The sequence below is a fragment of the Phalacrocorax aristotelis genome, chromosome 10, assembly GCF_949628215.1.
Source record: "Phalacrocorax aristotelis chromosome 10, bGulAri2.1, whole genome shotgun sequence".
NCBI classification, from domain to species: Eukaryota; Metazoa; Chordata; class Aves; order Suliformes; family Phalacrocoracidae; genus Phalacrocorax; species Phalacrocorax aristotelis.
The window spans coordinates 5801385-5818873 of NC_134285.1; the positions used below are offsets into that span (position 1 = coordinate 5801385).

A 17489-nucleotide genomic window follows, 5' to 3' on the forward strand; every position below is an offset into this window, starting at 1 on the left:
GGAACAAACTAGCTTTTCTTCGCCACCCTTTCAATGCTGCCATTCATCCCCTGCCCTCTATCTTCCCAGTGCCACCTTGAGAGACGGAAAACACACAGCCAAAACACTTCATCGCACATATTATCCCCAGGCAAAGTTTTGTTGCCCATGGGTAATGGCTCTACAATTTTGTCCACGTAAACCACAAGTGAATTAAAGGGTTAAGATAAAAACTACTGAGATGCAAAGGTACCCACGTGTTAAGGATGTTCCATACCCTGGCAAAGCCACGTCACTGCTCAAAAAGCAGAGAGTTCTGAGGCCTGACAGTCCTTCCCTGAAGCACGCAGGGTCTGCAGGGCCAGGTCATGCACATCCCACCGTAGCGGTGAATCTGGCATCAAACAGCAAGTGAACAAATCTGTTCAATGGTCATGTAAAGCTTCGGCTTCAGTGCTGAGCGAGCACTAAAGCTGGTCTCAGTTCTAACCGGCTGGAAACAGCTTGGTCAATCCCTAGGTTATTTTTGCATCTGTGCATCGGTTCTGCCTGGTTAGAGACTCTGTGCTGACTTCGGCCAAGTGGTCAACCCCAGGAAAATGCAAGCCAGGAGGGGAACAGGACGTAATTTTGCAGGCTGAGCATGAAATGACAAAGCCAGGTTTATTCAGACACAAATAGGCCGCTTCAAAGCATTTTTCCAGCCCTTATAAAATCAGTACTAGCATCATAACCATCTACACTCCAGGATTTTTAGTCCTCTTCTGACTTCAGGCCAGCACGGGTGCATACTGCCTGCCCTTTCCGATCATTCTGCCATTATTTGTCAAATACCAAATTCCAGCTTCTTTAGGAAACCAGGGGGGAAGGAAGCACGGCTGGCTGAACTCTTTGTCCTTCTCTCCCCTGTCCCCCCGTACACTTTTACATAATCAGAACAGAGCAAGAAACCCACAAAAAATGCACATTCCCAAAGACAGAGGCTACGTCCCAGTTCTGGCAACTCAGTGGTCTTACCACAAAGCTCAGCGCAGCCTGGATCCCTTTTGACTTCATAACAATACATTCACAGTGGTGGAATGGTGGGGAGGGAGGGCTTCAAAGGAAAAGAGCAGCAAGGAACAAGCTATTTTGAACCCAGAAGCCATCCACTGCAACGTGAACCCCCTCCATCTGAGCTCTACAGCTCCTCCCGGCAAGCACTTTGAAGTACAGCAATGGGAAACGAGGAGGGAGCCAACAGCACCCAGCACATCGATTGGGCATGGGTCTATGAACAGTAAAATGGCTTAAATCTCAGCACAGGCTGGACTCAACAGGGGGAAAGAGGGAAAGTACAGAAGACAGAGCCCTCAGTGGCCTTATGGCATCCATCCATCCTCCCGAATGAAGCTCTTACAGAGGCTGATGAAGCCATTTGGGTTCCAGGCAGCCTGCTGAACCTTGCGTACAGAGTGGTTTGGAATTCAGCATGACATAGTGTGCTATTAGCACAGAATGCTGGCGTTTAGCCCCTTTATCTCACTTTGGATGGGGAGAGAGAAGTCCAAGCGTTCCAAGTCTCCCTTCTCTAGCCAATGTCTGCAAGGGAAGGGAGGGCTTTTTCTTCTGTTGCTGTTAAACTACAAGGCAGCCATAAGGAGAGGGTATGCTCTCCCACCACGTGAAGCAGCTGCTGCGCAGGGTTTGCAGCCATTTTGCACCTTCTCTGCCAATTGCACAACCAGGACCCTGCTGCCACAACCAACAGTAACACTCCGCAACCCATTCCTCCTCTGCCCCGAATAACTGACTGACAGCTGGTGAACCTCAAAAGACGGTCCCAAGCTCTTGCCTGGGACAAGCCACGGCCATGAATCACAGGCCGACTGTAGCTGAGGAGGCAGCAGCCGGGTTGCAGGGTGAGCCGGCGTCGTAGGCGTGCGTTGGCCAAGCACTGGTTGGAGGGGCAGGAAGCAACAGGACCAGATCAAGAGGCACAGGGGAAGCAGCTGGAAGGAAGCTCGCACAGCACCCGTGCTACGGTCCCAGCCACCCACCTCTACACATACTAAATGTCAATTAAATCTAAATTAAAAAGTAAAAAAAATAAACACTGTGTAAAGACAAGAGATGAAAACATCCATGCTGTCTGTATCTTTGAAGAGCCAGATAAATCCACCCTGAAGAAATGTAAAGGTAGCAAGAACCAAGAGACTCTAGGGATTACTCATTACAGGAGACAGGATTCTCAACACCTTTCTGTTTTGCAGTAATTAGGTGGTAACTGGAAAAAAAAAATTGAATAGATCAACACTTTTCTATTATTAGTTTTAAATAATGGCTCAGAAACAGGCACTTCCTTCTCCCCCAAGCTGTGAAGAGCTAAGCACCAAGACTCCGGTCATAGCTTCAGGCTCATTTAAACTGCAAATATCTCTGCAGAAATTACAGGAGAGTGGTGTGAATACAATGAGAAACAAGCCGTTGGCTTTGAGCTTAACTACTAGTAATTACCTTTCATTTATAGGTTAAAAAGCTTGAAACAACATATTTGGTAGGAAGAGGATGCAATGCCAAGAGATGTATGCATACAGAGGCTGGGGAAGCAAGGAGAGAGAGGGGAAAAGTCGTGCCTGCTGATGGCCTCGGAGAGAAACTGAGTAAAAGGCCAAAATAAAGAAGTCTGCCCAAAACACAAGGCTGCCTCCCAAGGCCTGACCTTGGATGTTCATCACTGATAGCATCCCCAGGCCAGGGAAATAATTAAGCATTTCAGCTCTAAAAGAGTTGCCTGCCCATTCTGCTAAGCAGACAGTTTTTGCAGAGCAATTCAGAGGGAAAAAGGGAAGCAGATTCAGCTGATGAGACACAAAAAGTCTCTCTAAAAGCATTAATTTCCTTTGGGAAGCAGCCCATATGCTCCCAGCACAGTGGGCAACCATCACTCCTGCAGCAGGTCCCAGCAAGGCAGATGATTAAATTTGCATCAGTCATTTGGTATAGACAGAAAGGCAGCGGATAAGGACACAGCACCATGAGCAGTAGCTGGCGCTCTGAAATCAAATGAATTTTGAGCTCACCTTGACACCTGCTGATCGAAAGAAACCTTTCAGATCATCTTCTTCCAGGGGTAAGCATCTGCATCCCTGCCACATCCCCCTTAAAGCACGCACAGGAACGAGGACATAGCACAGTTCTCAAGGGACCTGCACTGTTTGCAGGAGTGACCAGGCCACGGAGAAGCACACCACCTCCCCGTCCTGTAACCAGCTGCGGTACGGCAATCTGCGCTTATGCCTAAGTGCTGCAGTGTGAAGCCTGGATGCCAGTCTCTGAACAGCACGTCCATCCAGGAGCAGGCTTTGCCCATCCAGGTTGGCCACAACCCCCAAGAACTTCCGGCACCGTCCTGAACAGGACATGTCATGGAAGATGCTCCACGCTAGCAAGGTATACAGCAGCTGAGGAACCTCAGCTTTTTCGAAAGTAAAATCCTACCACCAGTTTGCCAAAAGGTAAAACAGTGCAGGGGTATTGTGTTGGCCACCTGCATGTCCTGAAACACCCCCCGAGGCTTGCTGTCACTGCTCCCAACCGCCATTTCCTTCCTGCGACCCTGGCGTCACGTCATGCTCACCAGCTGTGAGCAGCGCTCGTCACCAGAGCGCTGGTATTCTTCCAGGGCTGTCTGGCAGAGTGAGGCACTGACCCATCCGATCTGCCTTGAGCCCGACTCAGAGCAACCACCGGCAGACGTGGCTGGTGAAGGCACCACTGACAAACCCAGACCCCAGAGATTTGAGTGCTCTGCAAACCTCAGACCTCTGGAACAGCAGCCTTGAGACAACACACAGAGGCAGGTGCATAAATTCTTGGGTTTTTCTTTTACTTTTTATTCCTTCCCTTCCTTTGCCACAACACACACTTTGTATTAAATATCTTAAATATATTAATTTTAAAAAAGTATTAATAAAAAGCTACTGAAGGACACAGCTGGCAGAGTGACCAAGGGCAGCGACCCACTGCAAAACATGGGGACATTTTTTAAAAAAAGAAAACAAATTGTAACAAAAAGACCTGGCATTTTTTGCATACGCACAGCTGGCTGGAATACCCTGGGCTCTGGCATTATTGAAAAAACGGACGGGGAAATGGTAGAAAAAATATATTCCATTGTACCAACCTGTAAGGGGAAAGGAGTTAAGAGCAAAAATGAGGAGGCTTTAAACATTTTTGGTATTTCAGATGTTCCCTCCCACACCCACCGCCCAGTCACTTTTAGTCTTTAAGCAAGTTTTCTGGCTTGGGGTAGCCAAAGAGTACAAAATCTGCTTCATAAAGCTTGTAGAGCTGCTGCCTCCAAGCCTGTGGGATTTTGGCAAACCAGTTATCTTCCCAGCTGCTGGCAGTCCTGTTCCGGTAGCTGGGGGGGAAGCGAAGAAGCCTGTCCACTTTGAGGAGCTGCAATAGATAAGCAGCGTCCTCATCCAGCGTCTCCAGCTTTCCGATGAAATCATAGTCTATCTGGCACGGATGGCACAGACGGTAAACCTGCCTCCAGTGCTCATTGAAGGGGGCCATCTTCTCTGTCCTGGGATCCAGTAAGTACTGGATGAAGTCAGAAAAGGAGACTTTGAGGCCTGCCCCAAAGGCCTCGCTAACAGAGGTGGGAAGGTTGGTATGGTTGGAGTACAGCTTTAGCATGGGGATGGCAAAACGCCGGTAGAACTCCTCGTTCTCCAGCTCAAATTTGCTGCGAAAGGCAGAGATGAGGCGGACAAAAGGGTCTCGTACAAAGAGGAACTTAGTGTACTTCTTCAGCTTGATCTTCATGAGGTGCCGGGAGAACTTCCCATAACGGCGCCAGAATTTGTTGAAGGTCAAGTGGGTGCTGGTGTTGTGGACGTGCTCCCGGGGTATATCCAGAGGGTTCCGGTATGGGACCCCCTGGTCCAGCAGACTCTCACTTAGCACAATCATCACGCGTTTCCAGTTGGTGCAGGCCACCTTGGGGACATAACAGTAGATGATGCCATGGCGGTCATCCACAATCAGGTGATTGAGCTCATAGTTTGGGATGTCATCAAAGGAGCGCTCCTTGGTGGGGAAGGTGAAGCTGGAATTGGCACAAAACTCACGCAACGTTCTCTGCCTCTCTATCTGCAGTTTCTCTTGGTCCAGGCTGTTTCTGTCATTGTGTGTAGACCAGTCGTAGCCCCGCACATTCTCCTCCAAATTGCTCACCACAGGCTTGTTGGAGCCCTGGATGAGTAGCTGCTCTGTCTTTCGGGGGATAGAGCTATTCTGTTTCAGGCTCGAACTAAGCAGCTTTGCCAGAAATTCATCTACATCTGGCAAGGCTTCCCAGTCTTCACCTGCCGTGATACCAGGGATGGCTCCCGGGGAATGAGGCCTGGAGAAGGATGTATGCAGGTAGAAGTGAGCCGTTCCCACGTTGTCCCAGTACACAATGATCAGGAGGATCATGAAGATGGAGACCAGCACCACAGAGAGACGGAGGAGCCGTGCTTTGGTCATCCTGACATCTACTGTGATAGCTGGTTTTCACCTGGATTCACCTCCGACTTGCAGAGCGAGACTTGGGATCCAGCATGGTGCTGCAGACCAGGAGCCTGGAAACGTACCAGAAAAAAGAGTTAGTTGAACCCTTAATCACTCTGGTTTAGAGAGAATGGCCTTGCGCAACCGAGACTCATTGCGGGGCTGACCATCTGTTTCCGCATGAGAAGAGCTGTGTGGGCCTGAGGTGGGCCCATACAGCCCCCTCGGAGAAGCACTGACTGGCCAAAAGGCATAGCGTGTTGCAATTTTACCAGTTTCTATAGCAATCATGGAGTTTATGAATCTCAAACTTCTAGAGTCACAGGATTTCACGAGAAGCTCTGTTTTCATTTAAAAAAAAATAAAATATAAAGATTTCAGACTTAGAGTTTACAGTGGGATGTTAGAGTATTAAAAATTACAGCTATATACAGCAAATATACAGCTAACTACCTTTCAGACCTCCTTGATTTTTAAACACATCTAACAGACAACAGAGAAAAAAAAGAGGTCTCAATCATGACTTTAGCTTGTGGTACCACATACCACATTGTCATCTCATCTCCCCATGGAGATGCTCTGTTCCACTGGGCTAAAAACAAAGACCTTACTGGAGTTACAAATACATAGCTGAAGATGCCGTTGCCTCAGTGGCTAAAGCAAGCCCCTGTTGAGAGAACATCACTGACCAGAACACACCATCATATCTGTTTGAAGGCACCCAGCAGATGTCACCTCCATGGCCTTTGTTGGTAGCTATTTCATTTTGTCAAGAACTGCCATTACGCGAACAGTTCTCTTATAAAAACCCCCACAGGGACACAAGGCCCTGGTAAGAGACACACATCGATAAAAATCTAAAGGAATGATTACTTTTAACTGAATGACTTCTGACATTAAGGATGCTCTGATAAATCTTTGTCCATGTCCAGACTGTGATGAGTCAGGATGTCTTTTCCTGGTTTATGTAATTCTTATTTCTGTCACACTCGTCCCTAACAACTCTTGAACACCAAAGACAGGCAAGAAATCACTGTTAAAAGGGCAGCTCAGAAGACCTTTTCTGGAGGGTACAGCAGGTTTGGTTTCTTTACTTCAACCAGTCCCATCTTTTCACTGCTACCTGCTTCCCTGCTGACTCCCAGCCCCTTTCCACCAGCAAGCTCCTCACAGGAGACCCCATCTCCCCTCCCTGCTGCATGTTTCTGGTCCAAGGCTGCACACAGAGGCAGGCTGGAAAACCAGCCTTTTTCTCCCCCCAAGTGGTCAAGGAGCCAGTGCCTACAGCCAGGGAAGAACAACACAGTAAGTGAGGAGCAGCTATCTGATATTTTGAGAGAGAAACCAGGGTTTGCTGTTTTACAATCTCTCTCTGCAATGTTTAAGGTCAAAAGACAAGCAAAAAGTAGTCATTCCAATCTCCTCCTCCCCTCCAAGCACAGTCCAGACCGATTATAAACACAGAACAGCATCTAGAGACAGAAAACAAGAGCCGCCCTTTCTGCAGACATCCCCATTCTTTCTAATGACTTCAGAACCCTAGAAATACCAGCTCTGAAAACAAAACCACTTCAGGGCAAGCTGCCCTGAAAAGCTTTTCAAAATGAAGACTGGGTCTCTCTTCCTCCCAGAACAGGGGTTGTTATCCGGCCAGTTCACACGAAATGGCACCAGCACCACCCTGTACAGGGACGCGAAGAACCTGAGAGTCTGGGTATGGAACAGTGTTGAGCTCTGTCACTCCCGGAGCAAACTTGCCCAGCACCTTTGATGATCACAGCAGCCTTGCATTGAATGACTTGTCTAAAGATCCATCTGCATAGCTGTGCTTATGCCTCAGGGATGCCAGATTTTAACAAAGTCCTGGTTTCAAACACTAGACCAAAAGCATTAGACCAGAATTTAGAACAGGAACAATACCAGTTACAGCTACATATGAAAGTATTAGCTCAGCTTGTCCCAAAAGACATAAAATGCAGAACCAAAAGTCTAGGGTTTTTCCACCCTGGTGTATTTATTTACACTTCAGAGGTAGGGAGAGCCAGAAATTCAGCGTAGCTGTAGCCTAACACGTGGCTTTGCACTGCAACACCAAATGCTGCGTTTCCTGGAGCCAGGCTCTTATTCTACATGTGAAGAGGGGCTGGAGGAACTGCAGACATAACACCTTGCGCTTTGCAGAGCAAGAAGCAGGTATTACTCAGCAGTAATTCTCTACATTTAGCTAGTCAAGACTGAGGATGGAGCAGAAAGATGAGCACAGAGTTAAAGAAGGGGCAAATTACATATGTGCGTCAGCACTTCAGGCCAAGCATCTCAGTCCAACAGCAGAAGATAATGGAGTGATGCTGCCAAGCCTACTGCTTGGCACACTTCTGGGTTTGCGTTTTGCCTGAATCTGTTCTTGCTTTCGAGCCGGTTAGCCATGCAGGGAAGGGGCTGCTTCCTATTCTGGCTGAATAGAGTGCCCACTGCGCACATAATTCCTAGCACACTGGGTTTCCAATGCTGCGTGAGACCTTTAGGCTGGCTAGAAAGCAGCAAGCCCGGAAAGCTGCACGGAGCATCCCTTTCTGCCATCCCGATATCCTGCAGCTTACACAGCTTCGGGCAGCGCAGCAGCCTGCTAGCATTTCTGCAAAGCCGTCCCACCCCGGCACGACAGATCACCCTCTCGGCAGCAGTGACAGAAGCGAATGAGACGCTGTGTGTGGCACACGCATTCCTCGGACAAACAGAAGGAGGGCTCTTTGTCAAAGCCACCACCATAGTGTAGCTATACCGAGCGCACCCCCAAGGGCTCGAGCCCGCTTTCCAGGACACAGCACGCAGGCCTGCCAGAGCGTTTTGCTTTTCCAAGACACACAGCAGCAAGCAGCACAGAATCGAAATGACTCCACTTCTGTTAACTCTATCAGTGCCAGAGAGGAACCCTGAAAAATAGCAATAACACAGCTTAATTCCCCCCTCACAAGAAAAAAAGCTACAGAAAACAGAGTTACTCTGTTGACCACGGTACATCCTCTTCCTGAGCACTTCATAAAAGACGCCAGACTGAAAGCACAGATTAGAGGTCTCTTGTGCACATCAGAGGGAACACGCCTCCATCCTCCCCTTGCCAGAATCAAAAGGAAAAGCCTCCAGGAGGAGCCAAGAATTTACATTCAAGTTTAACCCAAAGTCACCAGCCAACAAGAACGTGCACCAGGATCCACACAAAGCTGCTTCTGTGACATGACACTGGCAAACCGGGAAACGGGACAAGTGCTATAATCATCCCACAGAGCCTGCTGAGCAGCCATCTCGTGATCATCTCCAACCTGAACCTGGCCTGGGTGTAAACTAAGGACTGTTATTCCCACCCCAGGCCCAAGAAAGACACCAAGTTCCAAGGTCACTGGTCACCCTCTTCTATCACAAGCTGCCACAACAAATAACGACCTCTGAAACTCTTATCTAGACCAGAAAGGAGGGATGTGTCACCAGCGCTTTTATTGCAAAAGCTATTGCAGATGCAGCTCCTCAGGGATTTGGAAACCATATCTGCACTTCACAGCCCGATTGTAACTGTTTGTTCTCAGGGCAAACAGCAGCTTAAGTAATTCCTGTCTCTTTCTTCCCCTCCGCTCAGCTTTGAGCAACTACATTCTCTCATGGCCTTTCTTTGCAAAAGACAGTAACTCCAGCTCACTCACAGGAGCAACAAGGCCTACAGAAAATAAAGCAGCTTACACATGGGTATGTATTGGAGACAGGGGATAATTAACCCTCTCTGTGAACAGCGATAGGTTTTGAAGAGACTGTGCCTCCAAAGGCTTGGGTGCAGATTCCATCTCTTCTTGATTTGTGTTTCCCCAGGCTTGTCCCTCTCCCATTGCTCCTAACTCCCTGTGGGGAAGCGCAAGGCACGAAGCACCAGCTCACCTCCTCTAGCGCCCGCTCATTCTAACATGAGAAGATACAGGATTTCAGGTAGCTTACTTCTGAAGATGGAAAGGGGTGAAATGAGAACATTTAAAGACATACAAACCCCCCAAATTCAAATAGATACTTTCCCTGCGTTCACCAGCAGTCACTCAACACATGCCGCCTTCCTTACCCACATATCATGGTACACACCTGCTACCAGTTATGCTTAGGGAATATGAAGGCTCTAGAGAAGTAGAACCAATTTAAAGTCCTGCAGGTGCAGAAGAATGACCTCCCATCAGCCCAAGCAGATGGACACTGTACCGAGAACCAGAAACGCATTTCACACACTTGGCCATCACTCAGTAAATTGCTTCTCCCCAGCTTTCAAAAAATCTAGCATCCTTTGCCAAGCTGGGAAGTTTAAACCCATGTAATGACATCAGTGGTTACACTAGCATAAATGCACAGTGTCAGCAAAAAATAGGGCTTGCATTGCATGCTTTACCCCAACTTAGCACATATGTGCTAGAGACCAGCAAAAGAACATCCTAATCTATGTAGCTACCCCAGCGCCTTCCCTCCCATCGCTGCCACAAAGCCTGGTTTGTGTGGGCTTGGCAACACCAGTCGCCTCTTTTTTATTATCCATACTTGGAAGTAGTCTCAATAACCGTATTTCTAAGATTTCCAGACGGAAACTCCCAAAACGCAGCATATCCTGTTTGTCCATTACCTTCGTCGCAAACTTCAAGCACAGCCCTCATTCACACACACGCATCTTCCTGCGTCCGGCCTTACAAACGCAGGAGGAGCCTCAGCGAGCCTCGGTGCCTATAGCCTGGGCCAACAAAACCCCAGAACGTTTGTTGTTTGCCAACACAGGGGCCAGAAACCAGACCCCGCCACTCGCACCGCCTGCCTTAAGCATCGTTTGCTACTGTTCGCAGTTCAGCTCTGCTCGGAAGTTCTGTGCACGAAGTTCGAGCGCGATTAATCCCGTTAAGGGCCGTCCCTACGACGCGGCGTTAAAAGCCACGCTTTGCCGTCGACAGAAACGCTCCGCCGAGGAGGCTGTTCCCTGGGTTTGCTTTTGCAGCCGCAGGGACAGGGAGGCTCCCGGGTCCCGACGCCAGGCAGGCTGCGGAGCCCCAGAAGGGCACACGGGAACCGCGCAAGCCGGGTGCTACCGAGCCTCGGGCCCAGCGCCGGCAGCTCGGGGGGAGCAGTGCAGCCGCCCCGCAGAGCCGCCGGCCGCCCCCCGAGCGCCCCCGGACCCGGCCGCCTCCCGCCGCCGAGCCCTGCGGAGGGGCCGCGTCGCCCGGCCCGCCGCTGGACGCCCCGCCGCCGTGCCCGCCTACCTGGCACGCCGGGGTCCCCGGGGAGAGCAGAGGGGACGCCGTGCTCCGGCTGCAGCTCACGGCTGGGGAGCTCCACCGGCACCGGCACCAGCCCCGGGGCGGCCGCCGGGACCGCCTCACCCGCGCCCCGGGCAGCGCCGCCGCCCAGCGCGGCCCGGCCCCTCGGGGGCCCTGCCCTGCCCCGCCCCGCCATGGGCGGCCCCGCGCCCTTACCCGGGCAGCACAGCCTGCCTCGCCTCGCCTCGCCTCGCCTCCTCCTGATGCTGCCGCTGCTCGTCCCCGTCCCGCCGCTACCCGGCTGCCGCCGCCGCCGCCTCTCGCGAGACGCCGGGCACGGGGCGCCCCGGCGCAGGCGCCGCCCCTCCCGCGGCCTGCGGGCCTGTCCCCGCCGCGGGGCGCCGGGGGCCTGGGTGGGCCCGCAGGCCAGGCCAGGCCGGGCCAGGCCGGGGCCGGAGGGGCGGCCCCCGGCGCCCCTTCCCGCAGCCGGGCGGGACCGGGAGCGCTGCCGCAGGCAGGGGTGGCAAACGCTGAGGGGGCGACTCCCTTAGAGCTCTCTGAAGTGGGGCTGCGTTGCCACGCGCACACCCCACCCGCCCCCATCCCCGAGCAATTACACAAAAATGAGGTTTAGGTTAAACTTTCCTAAATCGGTTACAGGTTGCATGGAGGGCTCGTGCCACCCTATGTGGGTATTTAATTTCCCTGCAGACTGGGGGGGGCTCAGGGGCTGCAGAGGTGAGAAGCCCTCCGCCCCCACCTGCCCTGCCCCAGGGGCAGGATGGGGGAGAGCCAGCGCCAGCAATGGAACCGGCGGCAGCAGCGCTGTCCCGGCATGAACGCAGCGTCCTGGCACCCGGCAGCGCTGGCTGCTGGAGCTCGAGGTTCGATGAGACCAGTTTCACGCTGTTCTGTGGAAGAAACCCCAGGCTTTTGGCTTCTTCAGCAACCTTTATTAGGAGCAAAGTCTTGATACCTGGATACAGCAAGGCTAGATAACGCAGCTTGAAAAGCCTGGAAGAGTTTAAGCTCCCTTTGCTACTTTCATCATTTGTAATCAAGAACCAAAAAAGGCATTAGCCTAGCATTGGAACTGAGCATGGCCGTGCTTTGCACAGGATGGGCTGCAGCTCATCTAGAACTCATGCAGAACTCAGCTGCAGTTCTAGCGCTTCTCAAAGCTGCAAATGATAATTTACAGATTCTACCTCTGAGATCTCAATGCCAACTTTTAAATTTATTAACAGACTTAAAGGTTTTAAAAACAGGGAACTTGGCGCATCATGGGGCTCCATGCTCTTCACAAGAGCATGGCAAATTATCAAACTGGCTTTTTATGCAACCTCCCTTCAGAGATACAACCTCAAACCGATGCATGTGTTGCAAATGACCCACATTTTTTATGAAATAGCTCGGAATACTGCAACTTTTCATGGTGATTCAGCCCAAAGGTGTTTAGTGGAGATGCGTATGCTTGGAAAACTCTGGTTTTACTCACTTTTGGTCCTTCAGTGCTTGCAGGTCACGTGAGGTCTTGTAAATAGAGACTTGGCTCAAGACCTGCTGGCACGAGTTTGTTTTACACACAGTCTGTGCTTATTTTATCTGTGTGTCCTTTTTTTAATGTTTTTGTTTATGTGAAACAGTGGACCCCAGAGAACAAGTTTTCCCAACCTTCCTAATTCACAGTCATACCTCTTCCTGCTTCTTCTGTATCATAAGGAAAATTGGCCATTCGCTTATGCCAGCTTACACACTTGTATTGCATCCCCACTTCAGGGGTTTAAAAATGCATTTTATAAATACAAATAACTTAAGCTTTCTCATCCCTGGAGTGAGCTACCCCTCATCTTCTCAACAGGTAGCAAAGCAAGAGGTACAGAGGGCCAGGCAATGTGCTTAGTGCCACACAGCAAGCCAGAAAAAGCACATAGGAGAATTCTTTGCAAGTGCTGCAGCTGTAAAAAAGATCCTTCATTCATTTGAAAAATGCGTGAACCCACCTAAGATTGTCATCTTAGATACTCCTGCAGACCTAGGAGGGAAGCTGCTCCTGTCTGGGGCATGGAGTCACTATTCAGTGTTATGACCAGAACCAATTTATTTGCAACATATTTAAAAAGCAGGGACAAAAACTTTGCAAAAGACCCTTATGGAAAAGGCTGCTGGCCTTGGAGAAATTTGTTCCAAAAAGAAAAACACATTCCCGTGGTTTACCTCCAGGCTAGCTCTTATCATGGCCTTCACCTATCACCATGCAGCTTCTCCCGGCTGCAGCCAGATCTGAAATGCTGTGTAGATGGAAAAGAGCTTAGAGCAATCGCTAGCTGCTCTCACAGCCAAACATCTGCTCACCCAAACAGCATTCCAGGCGTGTGTTACAGCTCCCAGCTTCACAGCAACACACAGGGACAGCAGGGAAGAAAGGGGAAACTATTTCTCAGGCATTTACATTTGGTTTTAATAGTCAGGAAGCCTTTTGGATGCATGGGTGGCATCCACGCTTTTGCCCTGGGGAAAAAAGGCGGCTCAAGTTCCATGCTGACATCTTCTGGGAGGAGAAGACTGCTGGGAAAATGAGGTTTTCCTTGTCTTGGACTCTTTAACACCCAGTTTGTCTTAAACTGAAGTTAACAGCTAGAATGCACAGTACAGGGGGGAAAAAGTTGCAGTAGGGATATGGAAAAAGTAATCTACAAAGTATAAGGTCCCTCTCCCCCGCTAGCCTTCCCTCTGCTTTTCCGCATCATGACACAGCAGATGAAATATATTTTAAGGCACACTGCCCCTGCACCCGCTTCCCCAACGTCCAGTCCAGCAGTCTCAGTATTGCAATCCCCTGGGGCCACAGAGAGTCCTGCTCCCCCAGTGACTTGTATTTAGTCTTTGGCTGGTTCCCCAAGCGGGTGAGTGCTGCTTTTGCCGACTGCTGGCACCATCTGCAGGCCCTGCAAGTGAGGGAAGATGAAATAACTCGGTCAAGTTTCTCACGCTTCAATTTGAGTCTCATTGCCAGTCAAATGGGGAAGAGACAGATTGCTGTGGGCTATGGAGGGGAGACTTTGGCAAAGGCACTAGGATCTGCACATCATTGCCTTAAGAAAATCCCAAGGTGACGCTTTCAGTGGAAGCAGCCTGTTGTCACATGGCTAACTCAAATTTTGTACTTCACGTATGGATTAGACTAGGATTATGAACACATCTGAAAATGTTACTTTCTCTTCCAAAGAGGTTATTTTTGACTAGGAGGGAGACGGAGTGTAACTTATTCCGGAACATTGCCCATGTCATCTCTTGCAAAAAAAAACAAAAAAGGCTTGAAAGTCGGCCATAGAACCCCTGCCCATGTGACTGCTTTCCCAGCTGGACTGTTTGTGTTGCATTTACAGCTCTTTAGGTCCAGATTGCAACAGAGCAAGTGCTGAAGAACACAGTAGTGCCTCCTGAGCCAACCAACCTGGTATTTCAAGTAGTCACCCTTGTCTTGCTTCTGTAGGAGCCGTCCTTTGATGCGATCAGCGTTGCAGGAGCAAGGTCTTTTGGCAGCACCTCTAGTGAAGTCCCCTCTATCAAAGGCAAGGAGAGCTTAATTATAAACAGCACAGTTTAAAAACATTTTGCAATGCATGAATCGCTAGCCAAAAGAAATTATAGCATTGTAAACCACAAGTTAACCATTTTTTGGTTTAAAAAAAAAAGTAATAAAAACTAATTAGCGTCAGTAAGCATGTCTTGCCAAAATGGGAAAGGATTCAATAGGATTTGGGTATCCAGTTCCCCTAAACTCATCCTGGCCTTGTGTGTCTGCACAAAGCAAAACAACTGAAGCTGACGGATGGTCAATGCAGCCCGTCACGTCTTGGTCTCCTTGCTGAGGCTTGGTTTGGATGTGAAACTGAATGACTAGACTGGGATCAACAAGTTGTTGCATGTGAACCCAGCTGAACACTAATTCACCCAGCTAGGTCACAGAGGCATCGTTGAGGTGGCGTCTACAAAGGATGTGCTTTCTTAGCCATCAGAAGCTACTTAGATCGTATAAAGAAACCCCTAAGATCAGATTACTAATAGTTCTGGTCATTAGCCTTTACTCTGGCTTATTTCTCACATAACAATCCATCTTTTCCAACAGAGCTGATGCAGGATGTCACCGGCGGCTCTCTGGACCCTACCTGAATGGTGGCTGATAGGAACCTTGACCTTTGTGGCAATGGATATGCTACTCGCAGCTTTTGACTAATGGAAGAGTCTAGCTCAGCGCAGGTGGTTCTCGCAAGCCTTTTACTGGGTCTTGAGGAAGTCCAATGCTTAGCTTTCAAGATCTGAAAGACACCAAGTTGAGTTAACCTCGGTGAAGTCTTTCATCTCTGTTGCCACATTATGCCAAAAGGAGTCCCTTCCCACCTGACCGGCTTAGCTTGTTGTTTAGGCAAGAGGTCAAGGGCATTATAGAATAATAAAGACATTTAACTCATTTCCTCATACAGTTTGTTCTTGGTTTCTCTTCCTGTATTTAAAAACCACCCTAGCTCCACTGGGTCTATGCCTCTGCTCAACCCATCCCCTTTAGAAAGGAACACAAAGGCCCTACCCTGTGGAAGTTTGGTTCAAGAGAGCAAGCTCTTTTCTTTCTGGCTGTCCTCTCAGCAGACACCTCCTGGTCTCTCCTTTTCTTCAGCACTCTGGGGAGAACAGCTGACACCCAGCTGCGGGCTCTGACAGCAAACTCCTGATGCTTGTGCTGTCTCTCATGTGACAATCTGGGGTGGAACTGTTCTCTAGATACTTGAGCTCAAGCATATCCCCCTCAGAGAAGTGAGCTGAGGAGACTTTGCTCCCAAGGTCTCTGTGTTGGGCTCTGGAACAGCGACTGGCTGCAATGAGGGAGATGCTTTTGGTGTTGGCAGCATTTTCCTTCAAGGTCTCCAGACTCAGTGGAACAGCAGCAATGTCTGCAGGTGACTTTTTCCCATGCAAGTCCAGAGAGGTGGGGGAATGCTGCCTGGGAGTAATTTTTCCTGCAGCAACATCTGTCGGTTTCTGCTACAAATCAAAGCAATGGCAGCATAATCTGCTGTCGTGGTTTAGCCCCAGTCAGCAACCAAGCACCACGCAGCCGCTCGCTCACTCCCCTGTGGTGGGACGGGGGAGAGAATGGGAAGAGTAAAAGTAAGGCAACTCGTGGTTTCAGGTAACGACAGTTTAATAGGTTAAGCAAAAGCTGCGCACACAAGCAAAGCAAAACAAGGAGTTCATTCGCTCCTTCCCACAGGCAGGCAGGCGCTCAGCCATCCCCAGGAAAGCAGGGCTCCATCACGCGTAACGGTGACTTGGGAAGACAAACGCCATCGCTCCAAACATCCCACCTTCCTTCTTCTTCCCCCCGCATTATATACTGAGCATGATGTCATATGGTGTGGAATATCCCTTTGGTCAGTTTGGGTCAGCTGTCCCGGCTGTGTCCCCTCCCAGCTTCTTGTGCACCCAGCAGAGCACGGGGAGCTGAAAAAGTCCTTGACCAGTGTTAAGCACCACTTAGCAACAGCCAAAACATCTCCATGTTATCACCACTATTTCCAGAAAAAATCCAAAACATAGCCCCATACTAGCTACTACGAAGAAATTTAACTCTATCCCAGCTGAAAACAGGACATCTGGTTTTCATTAAAAGCTTTTATACTTTTCCCCTTCAAAGCACTTTCAAACATTTGGACAACATTAAATATCACCTGAAATGTCGTTGTAACAATTTCTATGTATAGAGAAACAAAGGCAAAGCTTTTTGACTGTGTATCTCCCATATAGAGCCATGGCTACAAAATGACTCAGCCAGCGAGCAAGAGACTGATGAACTCCTAACTCTTCCTTCTGTTCCAGGATGCTGAGTGAAATCGGTCTCACCAGATAGTCATCAAATCAGTGCCCAGCAGATCAGCTAATGGCATAAAAGGAGGTGATGATCCTGGGCAGTGCAGGTCCCCTCACACCAGACCATGCATTGTATGGTGCATCCCTATTTACAAGGCTGGCCGCTCCACTGGACGCACTAGAGACTGCATGGTTCACGCAGAGGGAGAGCGCAAATTGGAGGTGGCAGCTAAGCCTTGGACTTTTAAGTGAATCCCAGGCCTTAAACACAAGGCGAATGCTTTAGGAGTGATTTTGTTGCCTGCCACAGTTTATCTTCCTTACATACAATAGATTTAGCTGCTGTTCACGTTCTGCCATCAGAAGAGGAAGGTACTAACCACAACAAACATACCTTGAATTCACTTCCTGCCGTTGCGACCTGCTGAACCGGCCTTTTAGCAAAACAGAGAAAGCTGGGCTGAGATGGGTATCCAGAGACCCCTCCTTCCTCCAGGGTGTGGTTTTAGGTGATTTGCAACTGCCACTGTGAAATGAATATGCCAGGAGGTTAATAGATGAAAGCACAGGCCCTTTATCAACAGGGAGAGATGAAACATGTCTAGCTGAGAGCTCTCAAGCTGTGGGGAAAGCCTGAAGCCTGGTAAACACAGTAATAAAGAAGACAGCAAGGAAGGGCTTCAGGATTCATTTAGGAGAGAGAGGTTTTGTCCCCTGATCCTCACAAACTTTGCTACTTTATTTGGTTTAAATGATTGCCAGTCAACAGAAACAGATCCAAACATCTCCCAAAGCCCTCTCTGCAGAGAAGGTTCCTGCTAAATCACAGAG

The 17489-nt window shown here is 49.6% G+C and overlaps 1 protein-coding gene across 2 annotated transcripts; it reads right to left on the bottom strand.

The window, feature by feature from the left end:
- Window positions 1-3826: 3826 nt before the first annotated feature.
- On the bottom strand, window positions 3827-11116 carry CHST12 (carbohydrate sulfotransferase 12). 2 transcript variants are annotated; one of them, XM_075104871.1, is made up of 2 exons: window positions 11007-11116; window positions 3827-5594 (listed from the first exon to the last, which is right to left on the bottom strand). In XM_075104871.1, the coding sequence occupies exon 2, from the start codon at window positions 5497-5499 to the stop codon at window positions 4240-4242; it is 1260 nt and encodes a 419-aa protein (XP_074960972.1). In that variant the 5' UTR covers window positions 5500-5594; window positions 11007-11116; the 3' UTR covers window positions 3827-4239. The 2 variants fall into 2 exon arrangements, with proteins under 2 accessions (XP_074960972.1, XP_074960973.1); XM_075104872.1 differs by lacking the exon at window positions 11007-11116 and adding an exon at window positions 10794-10944.
- Between the last annotated feature and the right edge of the window lie 6373 nt (window positions 11117-17489).